Here is a 14,768-nt window from a genome sequence, read left to right as displayed (position 1 = left end):
CCAAAGGCCAAAAGTCAACAGAAACCTTAACAGTGAGCTCATCATGGTTCAGAGTCTAATTGTTACTTTGTTGCTTAACAGTGATAAAGTGCTCGAGTTATTTTACTTCCATCCAAAAAATAATCCCCCCCCAAAAACCCTCAAGACTCCACACTATCTAACCAACGTAAGACAGTATCTGGGTTTGTTAGTAAGAAGAAAGGCAAAAGGTTGCTGATGAAAATAAGTAGGAGTCTGCTAAGTTGAGAATGTTTTTATGCCGTGGTTTTGCAATCCATTTAAGCCAGCATAAATCACCACTAGAATGTCTGCCTAACCTCTCAACACAACACCACCTTCCTACTCGACTTGGCATCTCAGTGCTAATAGGGAACAGGGAAACAATCTGGATGAAAAGAAGTCCTTTACAATATGTTAATATTTATCCCAGATTCATTCTCTGATCCCATTTGCTTTGAGGATGCATAGAGTCTTGAGCCACCATGAAAAAGAAACAAAATTAATCTTCTGCAGATAAGGAAAGCGTAATATTACTGCTTTCAGAACCATGCTAGCTCACTCTGGTCATGAGACTATAGCACTAATGGGTGCTAAAGGACAACAAAAAATATAAAGCATTTTCTTTTAAAAGTTTTCAAGTACTCTAAACCTAAAAAGTACCACCATTAAGTACCAATTTAGTATTAAATTTGCATTTTTTAAAACATTCAGTGAACATGTATCTGGAAACAAGAAATGATTAAATAAAAAGCTTCATTCCACTGTTTAGTTTCATGAACAGAATTTTGATTATTTTGTTTTTTTTCTCCAACACATACTAATATGTGAAATTTGGATACCCTTCTCCTGCATCTGAAAATATTCTTAGCAATGTGTAGAAATGCTCTTAGAAAAGGTACATACAGAATGTGTCTGTTCAGTAATGAACAAAATATACCTACCTGGCTCAATAGCAGCAGATATAAAAGACTGGGCTTCCCTTACTCTCTTCATCACTTCTTCTAGCTCCTTGGCAGCAGCTTGTGGTGTCATTTCAGGAGGCTTCACTATTGCATTATTGGAGTGATTTATCCTAAATTAAAGAAAAATAAAGCCTTTCATTCTTAAACACTCGGACAGGGCAGATGAAAAACAAGAAAGGAGAACATCTCAGTTCCGGTGTACAACTAAAAACTTTAAAAAAGTTCAGCAAAACTACAGATTTGTAACACCCATCTGTTCCAAGTATCCAAAGTACTTTTTATTACTTTGAAATCTTAACACTTTTAAATAAAAGCAGCACAATATTTCTGTGTTACAATATTTTTAGTAGAAGTGTAGGAAGTTACTTCTCTATTTCAGATCAAATCTCCACATTAACACCTACTAACTACATACACATCATACAGAAAACTTAATTAGTACTATGGACTTCAAATATTTTTTCACTATTACGGCTTACACTACTCAAGATTAATATAAATGTATTTTACTCAATGCTATACATAATCTATTGAGAGAAATTCAGGCCAAACTGTGAAACTGGAGTTGATAAAAATGTTCTGTTTTTTTAACAATAGGCCTGCATACTGAAAAAACGTTAGTCGCAGCCTTTTGCTACATGTAAGTCATAAATGTGTATGCAACAATACAAAGAAATCTCTCATTCAACAGTCATATGGATAATTAATTTCTTACTTCAGTGGCCGGTCTCCAAACATAACTCCATTAAAGGCAAGAGCTCGAGGTACAGAATTTTGGTCTGCAAATTCCACAAAAGCAAATCGTGTTGGTTGTGTCTCATCACCTGCCATTCGCACAAATTTGACTTCTCCAACTTGCTTAAAGAACTCAAGCAGCTGATCAGCTGTTGTAGTCTAGAAAGAGTTGAAGAGTTCAGCTGAAGTAAAATATACAATGAAAACCACTTATCTAATATATTCAGTAGTCTTAGAGCTACAGATTTTGGAATGATATCTCAACATTATTACAAAGGTGACATGAATTTGGTAATGTTACATTTTAAGACTTAAAGGCAAGTATTTTTTCTTCCAATAATTTATGAATATTCTACAATTTTAAACAGTACAGCCACTAGCCCTTAGTCCTTCACCGAGGTAAAAAAAAAAAAAGGACTTTTACACAGGGTTTTGCACTTTTCAGACAACTAATCTGAAATAACTGATAAGAAATTTCCTTATACACCTGTTTCCAAGCTACTAATTGTGACTTCTGATCAAATAAAACAAAAAAATCCAATCAATATTAAAGGACTTACATTTATGTGGCTTTCTACTAGCTTCCAGTTTGTTTTACTTTATCACAATCAATAGTAATTTTACACTCAGTACCTATTTCAGCAGTCAAAAAACCCAAAATGTAGTATTTAAATTGCTATCAGTCAAAAGCAAATTATTTTTCAATTAATCCAATCACCTCTTGAAAAACCAAGCTGCTGACTGAAAGATATTTATGCTAATTTTGCAACTTCCAGTAGGACACATCATTCCATCTTACTGTTCCTATGCAACTGCACTGTGCCCTGGAGGACAGCTACCACAATCTCATGACTTCTGAGGATGGCTCATCTAATATAACCAAACCGTACACTTAATCAACACACACAATAAGGTTTCTTTAATTCACCTTTGGTTTCTCTGGCATTCTGACAATTAGGGAGTTTTGTTTAAATTAATGTTGTCATTAACTAATGGAAACTTTTTAACATGTAAGATTAGAATTCACAGATTACATTTTCACATCTTCTGTTAGTATTTCCACAACACAGAAACGAAGAAAAGCTACCTGGGAATTCAAGTTTCCAACATAGACTGTTCTCCTGATTTCATCAATTTTGGATGGATCCACATTTCCCATAATTGGTGGTTGTGGTATTTCTCCCAGTGCTGTGATGTTAGGATCCAGTGCTGCTGCTGGTATAGCCCCTAAAGTACCAAGTGAAACACCAAGCTGGAAAATACAAGCACAGAATACACTTTGCAGCCAAGCACCTGTGAAAGATATTCCACTTCTTAATACTTGTTTGCCTGGATGCGTTTCTGCAAAAACAGATGTAATGAATATTAGCAATACTTTAAGGTCACAGCACTTCACGTTTTTTTACAGAAGAAAAATCTACCCAGAAATAAGTTTCATACTTAAGGTATTCAGTGAGTTATTATTTAGTATCTTATCAAAGAGATCTGGACAGGGATATATATTAATTACAAAACGTACAGGCTCTAATGCTTAAGAGTCACTCAAATTGAGTATGATTCTTTCTCAGACACTGCTAGTATTCTCATTTTTTTGAAACTAGATGAGTGATTTTGAACAGCTGAGATTCTGCCCAGCAAGGGAAGAAGGGGATTTCCAGTGCTCAGGGCCACTTAAGGGACACATAAAGTGTCTTTTGGAAAAATGAATCACCCCGGACAAGATTAATTACAGTTGAAATGCAAAGAATATTCCATCCAAGTTCCTCCCCTCATACCTAGAGAATGAGAAAAATACAGCTTTCATGTTTGGAACTGAAAGTGAAAACTCTCCTGTAAAATGTTATAAAAAGTCACTTAAAAAGCACTACAAAATTGGTGCACTGACTTCCTGGTTTGAATTTTCTTGACCCAAAAAGCAACTGTTTTTTCAAGAAATGAGTTTTCAAAAAAGTGTGGGGAACTCTTAACAAGCCATCGGTACCTTTTTTTATGTAACAAAGGGAAAAACTACTCTATTTTAACCTTAAATTTTCCTTCAATAAACCACAGCAGCTCGCTGATGTCAAGAAAGGCTTACAGAGGCAAAAGGGAATGGAGCAAAAATAGCAGAACCAAGCTTCTCTACTTTCTGAAGTGAAAACATTGTTAGACAGAGTCTAACAGTCAAAAATCTTGCTGTAGAGATATCAAGTAAAAGTCTCTACTGCAGCTTTTAATATCCTGAAGAACTTGTGTCAATGTAATTAGGTTTTAATAAATTTCTTGTCAGTGGATAACTCCACTGGACCAAATTAATGGCCCTACGGGGCAGGACAGCTATTAAAAAGAACAAGAACCAAAACCAGTATTCACCCACTATTTTGGAAAATACTACTCTGAAAGACCCTAGAAAGGTAGCACATGGACATCTTCTGATCAATCCTTAGAAGACTCACCACAGCTAAACCCTCACTGCAACATCCATGGACCAGATAGTCCTTCCCTGAACACAGAAAAGGCTACCAAGAACAGAGGAAACCACAAATTATATAGACACTGAATTTAACTTACTGTAGTCAGAGGGGTTGGTGTAGGTATGGGAAGCAACCCTGCACCAGGCATCAGACTTGTCATAGTAGGAGCAGGCGCCAATAGAGAGAGGGCTTTGGCTTCATCTGGAATTTTACCTGAAGAAGCAAATTAAAGCATTACACAGAGTTGGAACACTAGACAGATGTTACTCTTTCTATGATTTTACAATTACCCTTGCATTAAAAAATGTAATAAATAACAATGAATCTATCTACCAGATCCTTACAAAGAAACAAATATCTTAAGTTTTTCCTTTTACCCTGCTCTATTAGGAAAAACAAAAGTGAGCAAAACTTCAAAGACTAGCAATCTCATTAATGGATTATTATTTTAAAAACTGAATAATGTATATAATTATTTAACACTTTGAGCTATGGGTCACCTGTACTGGAAACTTAACGTTCATGAACCAAACGATATCAAGCATGGACGCTTTCCCAGGGCGGTGTTTTCGCGGTGATCGAAAGTTGTTTTACACATGACAACCGTTCGTGTTGGCTGCATCACTAATAGCACACAGAACATCAGATACAGAAAAGAAGAACATTTTTTAAAGTTTAATCCCCAGAAACGGCAAATAACCAAATCAGTAAAAGAAAGAAAACCAAAAAAAAGGGGGGGAAAAAAAGAAAAAGAAAAAAACAAAGTATGTGCTAACTGAAATTTGTGCTTTTCTTTATTCCTCTGGTGCTACCTACTCAGAATGTAAAAATAAATAAAACATAAAATAATAAACTACTGAACTACTGTGACTGCACACAATACATACTACAAGTGAAGTTGAAGGTGGAGGAAAGAAGAGTAGAAAAAAATTAGATTTGTACTGTCTCACATTCTAGGTCACCTCAGTTTATCTGAAACTGCTAAGTTAAATCTAAATTTACAGAGATTGAAGAAAATCATAACTGATCAGGCTAACCAAGCTCTATGTCCCCAAAATATGTACTTCATGCTATTTTAAGCTGATCGTAGGCCTCCTATCACGCCTAAAGTTTAAGTAATAACTAATCTGAATTAAATGTAGGTTTTACTCAATGTTAGTCATGATTAGACTACTAAATGAACCCCCCCAAAATCTCCAAAAATCAAAAGATTAATAGCTAAACAACTATGTTTACAATTAAATGTACATTTTAAATTCAAAATGCAAAGGGATTAGAACTGGTACAAACATTAAACACTGAACTAAAAAACTACTGCAAGAAGTTCTGATTACACTAGGTATCTATGATCTGTTCAAAATTACTGGCATAACTGTATATATGCTAACCAACTGAGCCCTTTGGTATAACCCCATGGACCTAAATAAAGTAAATGCTCTTATTTAATCGTTTTAATAGTCAAGTAATATATAAAAGCTGTGCCAGTGGTTTCCTGCCTTGATTCAAACTGCACATTTCAACTACAAAATGTCTAAATTCAAAATTTAAAGATTAATATATATTCTTATCAAAAGGAAAATCTGAGGTAAGTTTCAAAACACCATGCAGGTTCAGTGATGAGAGTTCCAACTGACACCACAGAAAACATACTACTTTAAAAAATGAAAAGAAACAAGTGCTGCAAACCTGCTCTACAGATCTGCAGCTAAGTCTGGGTTACAGCTGGATATGACCAAAGGACAAAACAAATCTAAATGAAACTTAATTTATATGTATCATGGGTGGAACAGAACAGATAAAATAACAGTATCCATTTTTTTTCATGCTTCCTATTTACATTTATTTTATTTATGTTAAATTTTGAGACACCTTTCTCCTTAACATGTAAGAAAGAAACCACTTGATTTTCCTATCTAAGAGAGAAAAATAGGAAAATTGTTAGCAATTAGAGGAGTTAACTGTGCAATAATGACTTCCAGGGCTTTTTAAACAAATATGCATGAATCTAAGCCATCATCACAATGTTCAGCACTCTTTACGGATCTCGTTTTGAAGTTGGGCATGCAATGAGAGGTGTACCTGATTTGCCTGACTGCTCAAAAACATCAGGTATTTTGCGAACCCTGCCTAATATGCAGGCCTACAAACAGGCTTTTGAATATACAGTTCCAGCAGATGTGCATGCAAATTAGGCATAGAATTATGTACCAGTTCTTCTGAAAATTGAAATATTTAAGTTTTTTCAAATAACTAATGAACCAGAACTTATCCTGAACAAGTGAGCATCTTGCAGTTAACCAGACACTCATGCAGGTTTCTATAAATCAGGAAACATGGCACAATTAAATCCAGTGGCAGAAATGGCTCTAAAAGTGGTGCATGCTAATTGAGATCTTTGGTCAGTAATGTACATAAGTATATGCCTAATTTAAGTATGCACTTACATACAGCCAATTCAATACACACTTAACTAGGTAAACTTACAAAATGTTTAGGCATTTAGCCCTTTTAAATAGGGGCTCAGTTAGGTGCATAACTAAGATGGACAATGACTCAAGTTCATAAAGCAATTTAAGTAGAAGCCTAAACTTTAAGTATACGGGTCATAGCATTGAAATAACTGTATTAAACTTGCTGAAATGTTGTTCAAGAAATCCACTGAACATTTCAGGTAAGTTCACCATTATAGCAGCTCACAGAATGAACAGCATGCATATGTAAACTGTAAAGTTTGCAGCATTATTTCCAGAATACTTTGGTCTTTCAACAATGTAAAGTTCTATTTTAAATACCAAATCAAGTTGGTCAGTTCCACACCACAAAGAAAGATTCATTTATTTTATTTTCAACAATGAGAAAGGGTCTATTTCTACAGACAGAACCCTGAAAATTTGCCTGTATATGCAAAGGTACTGTCTCTTCAGAACGACTTTTCCAGCTTCTAAGACCAGGTCAAAGTTTTAAAAAATTCTAGAACACTCTTTTGGAGAAAAAAAAATTGCAGTATTTTTAATATCTACCTCCATATTTTTTAAACAGTTGAAAAACAAATTAACATATGAGTCCAAATAATCTCATGAATTAAACACTTTAAATTTTGCAGTTTTATCTCTGTGATTGTATTTGTAATGGGAATACAAGCCCACAAAACACAACAAGACATGCGGGTTATGACACAACAGATTAGGACAATTTAGCTTAAGAATAATACTTTCATTTTTAGAACATGGTATTTAAAATCTGAATAAGAATGAGGTGAAGAGATTTATTTTCTAATGAGGGAAGCAGTCAAAATAAATATGCCATATCTATACCGCATCCTTAGATTTCTTAGCAGCTCTTCTGCTTAGTAATTTACAGGTTCTATGATCATTTATTTATTGATTCATCCCTTTGCAAAATGTACATATTCTCAGCATTGCCTAAAGGCATAGTTGTGATTGCTACTTTTTTGTACCATTAGTCTAAAGAGCCCTAGACAACCTAGTCCATACTAGAATCAGTTCTACTGAAGGTTAAACAGAATCATCTGCATTAAGCAAGTACTAAGCACAGTATTTTTATTCTTCAAGCACTCAAAAGAAATTAATTTCCTACTCTTTGTAGTGATCCTATAAGGTTAACCCCCACATCCAGAAGTGCTTCTGCAGTGAGTGAGTTTGCTTGTTTTAAAAATACTAAAGAGTTCACAATCTACTTTAAACATTAAAAAGAAGTCATTATTTTCCTGCTATTTTACATCAATGGAATATGTACACTTAGAAATAAAATAACTTTTATGCGGTCCAACTCATGAATCTTAGTGGATTTAGCAGAAGTGAATAAAGAGATTACAGCTACTGGCAATTACAACTGCCACAGCAAAATCCAACAAAGATCATGAATCAAAGCTCTTCCCAGCTGCAGTGCAGAGCCTGGTGAAAAGAGTGAAACCAAGAGATCCCAGTGCAGCTGGCTGGGAAGAGCAATGCCTGAGGACTAGACACACCACTTTGTTCACCATTTCTGTTTCAGGGCTTCTGTTTCACAAGAAGTAAGAACATCCTCTAGGGATGAGAACCATCTCAATCACTTCAGCATGAACTACCAAGGCTTCTGAGACTGTGAGATGACTGGAAAAACACTTTTTTTTTCCTGACTTTGGTGTTTTTTCTAAACCTCTTCCTGAAATCATCACCACTGGAGCATGTCAAAGTGCAATACACACACACACACACACACACACACACACACACAGAGAACTGATTCAGTCTTCCCACAAGTAACAGTGTTAAAAGACAATGTGTCTCACATAACACACTCCAACCAAAACTTCAGGCTGCATTTGTACTTATGAGTGGTAAATAGTTTTTTCTGAAAATTACAAAAAAAACCCTGATGAAATCTTACTGCCACTGACCTCACAGAAGCAAGGTTTCATCAGAAGAAAACAAATATTTCATGACATTCAATACTCATAAAAGTTCAATTTCAGAAAAAATAATTTTCAACTCATCATATTAGACATAAATAGTAAGCCTTCTTTTAAATAGCTGGTGCAACATAAAATAAAACACTCTGCTGAGGAAAAGTAGCAGAGAAATATTATGACTTTACTTTCTGAAGTTGCTTTCTCCAGATGCAAGAGTTTTAACTGTCCTTTTCCAAGATAAACTCATAAAGCACAATATATGGAAGAATATATCTCTAAATTGATGAATTTTTCACTATTCCTGTCTTCTGACATAATGTACTTATCTGTTAAATTTAGATGCTTAAACATATTCCACATCAAATTTATCCTTAATTCAGAGCATTAAAAACTAATCATGTTCTAAATTCTCTGTATACCATCCACCATTCATAAGCAGCTTCAGGTCAACTTCAAAATCAAACACTGTGAACCCTTTACAAACATCATTTTACAGAACTGAAGTACCAGTTCACAAGTACAAGGGAAAGAGATTTAACAGAACAAAACAAAAAAGGGACAAAATAAAATAAAAATAAAAGAAACAAAGGAAAGAAAGCAAAATAAAATAAAAACAGAGACAGGGCGTCCATCTTCAGCAGGCCAGACTTCGATCTCATTTCCCCCATGAAGGTTTCACTTGGCGGCAGGTTTAGTGGCATGGCAAACAATGCCTAACTCAGGCAAGTGTAACAGGTCTGCCTTGGCCAGTCTAGTCATCTAATAATGCACAAATATCACACAGAGAAAACATACAAAACCAAATTAATAGTCAAAATCCATCTACCAGATAATGTGGACATAAAATTTAGAAAGATTAGGGTGGCATCTTTGTTTAGCTTTCAACCTTTGCATTTTCAAAGTATATTTAAAGAAAAACCTACCAATACACACACACAAAAAGTCATCTTTTCACAGCTTAATAATCTTAATTTACAATTATATTTTTGCTAAATTGTTCATTAAATGTCACATAATTTACATTGATTTCATTCTGTAGCGATTTCCTCCTTGATTTACCACTGTTTAAATACACTCCAAATTTCAGATTTTATTCTGTTTTTTAAAACCGGGTTTTTGGATTTCCATTTTACCTCTCCTCTATGATCAACTTCACACATTACTGGCAATGCTGGCCAGTGGTATAACTTTACCTCCTGGTAGGATAAAGCCATCACTACTTTTAAAACCCATGATCCACTCCAATAACTCCATTAACAATGCATCATATGATTTCACATAGTGAAAAAAACCCTTGTGCCATGGTCTCCAAAGCCATACTTACTCCACACAATAAATTCATCAGGAAGTTAAATTTGTATAAATTCACATCCTTCTATAAATGACTGATTCTGCTATAAAGTTACAGGGAACAGCATTCTGACACTAAAAAAAGTGATCTCAAAACCCAATCATTGTTCACCCAATTATGTATACATTTCTGTGGAGTCCAGAATAATTCTGCACAGTGACAATGTGTTCTCAGAAATGCCTGATCAGCCAGTTATGAATAGAATTGGAACAAGATTTGATGTATTTTGATTTCATTTATCAGAATTTTAATTTATTCTTTCATTCATAGTCTACCACAAAAGACACAGGAAAATGTAGCTTTACCTGCCTGTTGCCATATCATGTCAGGCAATGATCTCATCACAAGAAAAACACCAGGAAGTGTTCACTCATTAGGCAGACATCTTCCCTCTTTGGCAGTATTGAACCAGTGTTAAGATCTTATTGATGAAATATAAAACTAAGATTCTGAATAATCTTTCTCAATTTATATTAGGGGCAATTCTTCAATTGGAGACTCTGGTCTCCTAAACCTCTACACAGTTTCAAGCGTATACAGCAATATTCTCTTTGTGGTTGAAGAACAAGATAAAAATATGAAACCAAAGAGCCCCTATAACAAGACACAAAAGCAACTAAAAACCTAGGCTTTACAAAGACAAAATGTATGTGCTGTATGCCCTGCCTAAGAAGGCTACAATAGGCACTACACCATAGGTCAATATGGCCTTTAGTGAAAGTATTTCAATAGTGTGTGAAATTTTGGAGATTTGTCAGTTCGTTAAGAACATCCCAGGTGAGTACTACAGCAGCACTCCTCTCACGCTATCTAGATCACGATGCAGCAAGCACGCCAAAAAATGGTACTCTGGGACCATTGTTAACAAACTGCAGGAAGTCGATGTATTTTTTTGAACCAAAACCTGACTCTTGCAGTTAGAGATTTTACTAAGAGTATTTCTTGATCTGCTGCATTTTACGGTTCAATCACTCTATGTATTGTCGGTCATGGCAAAACAGCAACCATGTTGAAAGTTAAGTCAGGTTCACTTCATCAGCTGGAATGATTCCACTCTAAAGAGGCAAAAGGTCCAGAACCAGTCACATGCTAAATTCCACAATGATCCCAATGAAGTCAATGGGGCTCTGCCTAACTCCATCGATATGCCTATCACAGGACCCTGCTTCACGTAACTGCATTCAAATCTACGATGCTATACTAACAACACGAACTGTCTTGTACTGAGCACACCTGTAAAAGCATGGCCTCAGAGCTAATTAAAGGAACATCTGTCAATTTAGTATTCATCAGGTATTTTATTTCATTAAGAGTTTCAAGAACATGTTATGATGAAACCATTCTGGACAGATCACTGCATGTTTAAACAGATAGCCAAAACAAAGAAGGAGTACCAGTATACATAAGGAAAGTGTTTTATGGCACACAAAGTAACATTTTAAACAGTAACAAGAAGGAAAAATTGTTTTTTAAAAGTAAACTAGCAGGTAAGCATTTATATTCAAACAGTATTTTGAATGCTAAGTATCTTAGATTAGATGACTCTAAAATGGCCAAATGAATATATCGCATCTATAAGACAAAATTGGGATTCACTCTAAAAAAAATGCAGAAAGAATCAGTATCTTTAAAAAAAGCACAAATCAACAAAAACTTCACTACAGCAAAGGTGATACATTAAAATTCAAACTGCAGTATTATTCTGTCAGGAAATTGTCTGATCTTTTCAGAGCTCCATTGACTTCAGTGAGAACTCTGTGTAAGAATATGCTTGCCAACACAAACCATAGTGAAAGGAATTATTTTCCTTTCTTTTCTTTCAAAATATGTAATAACTACGGAAACCTGACTTATAACTTGAACCAACTACCTTTTTGCTAATGCTGAATTTCAATTAAAATGTATAACTGGGTTTTTCTTCATTCAATTTTCAATTTTGCTTCAAGGCCTTTTTTTTTCCCAAATGCAATAAAATAAAGTAAAAACAGAGCATCACCTTCTTACACAGAAAGCTTAAAACAATTAACAGACACAACAAAGACCAACATCATAAAAGAATGTCTAAAATACCAACCTTCTGCACAGGGCACAACTATCAAAGCTCTGTCAATAAAAACCGTGTTAGTTAGATGCTGGGCCACACCAACACTCGATGCTTCACGAAACTTAATATAACATACTTTGGAGGAAAAAGCAAGAGGTGCGTTGCTGCAAGATAAAAGGAAAAAATAACAATTAGTCATAATTGCATGCATGCATTTTTAACTATTACTCCTTATGGAAGAAAAGGTTTTAGACTTCCTAGAAAAGGAAGCCTACAGTATAGAAATCTACTAACTTGCCAACTTGCTATATCAGTGAAAAAAGCATGGAGTAGCACTGCCTGCTTTTTAATGAAAATTTACATAAGCCAAAATCACTAACAAGACTAATTTTTTTGTATTACCTGGCTACACAACACTGAATAGTACATTTCAAATCACTATTTTAAGGAGCATATTTACTTGACAATTACAATTGCCAAGGAAATATTTTATATATAATTTTTTTTTTCTGAAAACAATCTTTGTTTAGGAAAGTCAAACAACAAACCCTGGCTCCTTCAGACTGTAGCCTGTAATAATCAATATTCTTTCTCTGGCTTTCACAAAAGCAGTTTTATTAATTCTTACTAAGATAAAAGCAGTTCTTGAGAGAGCTTTCAAATACTGGGTCTTAGCTGAGTAATGTAACAAAAACATTTTTTATCATTTGCCTAAGTTTGGCATAGTGTAGCATTGAGTAACACTGGAGCAAGTAGGAGCAACTCACCATTTGGCTACAAAAGGGAAGAAATTTGTAACTCACTTTTCCATTACGCAGTATGCCAACAGCGAGCATGTAAACATTGCAATCTTGATCAAAACTATGTAAGTTTGCTTTAAAAATTGATTCCCTAGTCAAAGTTTGTAATCTTTATACGAGCAGCTTTTTTCTTCACACAAAGGAAGTACAGGTAAAATCTTCAAACAGAGAATACAATAGGATATTGCTGCAATATCAGCAATTTTCATTTGAAACCATGGAAAAAATGCCACACGGACTGTTTCACCCTGATCCGGTCTCAACCAAAATGGAAACACTCGTCAAATTTCTGGAAGCACCAGCAGCAGCTCAAGTTTAACACAACTCATCTTGCAGTCCCTTCAAATTCCAAGCAGGTACTTCCCCAGTTATTCTGTGGAATTGTATTATACTTCGGTATTTAAATACAAATCAAAAGTTTAAGACACATTATCCCATCATATTAATTACAAAAATAAACCAAAAATGTAAGCCTGAGGCAGGCAGACTAGTATGATTTTGGCTACCAGAATAGTAGCACCAATGTTTATCTAGAGACAGCCAAATTCAGAATGGCATTCAGAAACACCTATGATGGAAAATTCTGGAAGAACAGATAACACTGTTGAGGAAAAACTAAAAGGTAGTGGGAGACACATAAATGTGAAAGTCAACTTCATAAAATTTGGAAAAATATTACAAGATGACTACATTTCTTCTGCCCACTTTATTTATTTGTAGCAGCTAATGTTTTCACAGTTTCAAGTTTCCACATTCAGGAAGGAAATAACTGCATGGAATAGCTTCTGAGCCAGCTGTAAGGTCTTGGCTGGGACTAGTTTCCAGCATCAGAAGTGACAGCCAGCCTGTGACTTTTTCAGTACTTGACAGAAACTTCATTTACCACAAAGACTTCTATGGCCACAAGCAGTTTTTTATTTGGTTTGGTTTGTTGGGGGAGAGGATTCAAAGGGGAGGGAGGAGAGGGTGTCTTGGGGTTTTTTGTTGTCATGGTTTGGAGTTTGCTTGTTTCTTTTTTAAATACACCCATCAGTGTTATAACCCAAATGGCTGAACCCACCAATGAAGGTACTGTGGTCCACACTGTTGAAGACTTCTAATGTCTCCTGGGCTTTTTTCCTTTTTTGTTTTCATTGCCAACTCAAGAATATAATTCTGCTCCAGGCAGTTTCAGACCCCCCAATAATACTTATAAATTTTAACATTTATAGAGCCTGCACTAACAAGCATGTTCTTGTAAGATACTCTTCTATATTTCCTAATTTGGAACACAAAAGCTATGTGGAAAGTATGTTAAAAAATATCAAATGTCTGAACACTGGTGCAAATGAGGCTTTACAAACATGTCTTGGTACCAAGTGTTTTCCAAAGGTTAGGAAGGAGAAGTTCTCTATAAAGGAGAGTATCTCTACAAAACACAAAGTTGCACCTACATCAAGGGAAACTATTAAGATCTAAGTGATCTAAAATTATAGAAGGTTTAACAGTGATCAAGTCCTCTCCTTTTATGAAGTGGGCCTCCAAAATCCTCCCATCAGGCTTCCTAAGAAGCCTTTCCTAACAGTAAAGTCCTATTCTAATTCCTTTTGTTGCTTTTATTTTGCTAACCTTTACTGAGGCTGAATTGAGGGAGACTCATGATCTTTTTCCTAGGTTACACAGCACTGATGTCCAAAAGCAACTCCTAGATCTCTGATTCAAAGTTACTAAAAATCCAGTGAGTCTCTTTAGAGGAAAAAAATTAAGAAGAAATAAATATTTAAATAGTATTTGGACATTTCTGACATTTTTGCTTCCCTTTGTAGGAAGACAGTAACATGCGTCTCCTAACAGAATAAAAATCAACAAAAATATTTCCTAAGAAGGATCTATTCAGAAATCCATGGTAAAAAAAAAAAAAAATCAAAGAAAGGCTACAAACCATTTCTCTAACTGCACAAATTTTCTTAGGCGGGGCAGGGGGGTGGGGTGTGTGAGGTGTGGAGAACATGACAGAAACTATTAACTTTTTA

General features: G+C 35.0%; 1 protein-coding gene across 3 annotated transcripts in view; it reads right to left on the bottom strand.

The window, feature by feature from the left end:
• SREK1 (splicing regulatory glutamic acid and lysine rich protein 1) overlaps positions 1-14,768 on the bottom strand; it is a 36,392-nt gene that overhangs the window by 18,654 nt on the left and 2,970 nt on the right. The window contains exons 1-6 of one of the 3 annotated variants that reach the window (XM_069002307.1): positions 11,987-12,074; positions 4,651-9,320; positions 4,248-4,363; positions 2,785-2,949; positions 1,678-1,856; positions 942-1,072 (exon numbers count right to left, since the gene is read on the bottom strand). In XM_069002307.1, coding sequence (XP_068858408.1) covers positions 942-1,072; positions 1,678-1,856; positions 2,785-2,949; positions 4,248-4,310 — 538 coding nt within the window. In that variant the 5' untranslated portion in view covers positions 4,311-4,363; positions 4,651-9,320; positions 11,987-12,074. Of the gene's footprint in view, positions 1-941; positions 1,073-1,677; positions 1,857-2,784; positions 2,950-4,247; positions 4,364-4,650; positions 9,321-11,986; positions 12,121-14,768 lie in introns of those variants that run through there. The other 2 variants (XM_069002308.1, XM_069002306.1) reach the window with 2 other exon arrangements.

This window comes from Aphelocoma coerulescens, assembly GCF_041296385.1.
Source record: "Aphelocoma coerulescens isolate FSJ_1873_10779 chromosome Z unlocalized genomic scaffold, UR_Acoe_1.0 ChrZ, whole genome shotgun sequence".
In the NCBI taxonomy this organism is placed as follows: domain Eukaryota; kingdom Metazoa; phylum Chordata; class Aves; order Passeriformes; family Corvidae; genus Aphelocoma; species Aphelocoma coerulescens.
This window is presented reverse-complemented; position numbering and strand designations above follow the sequence as displayed.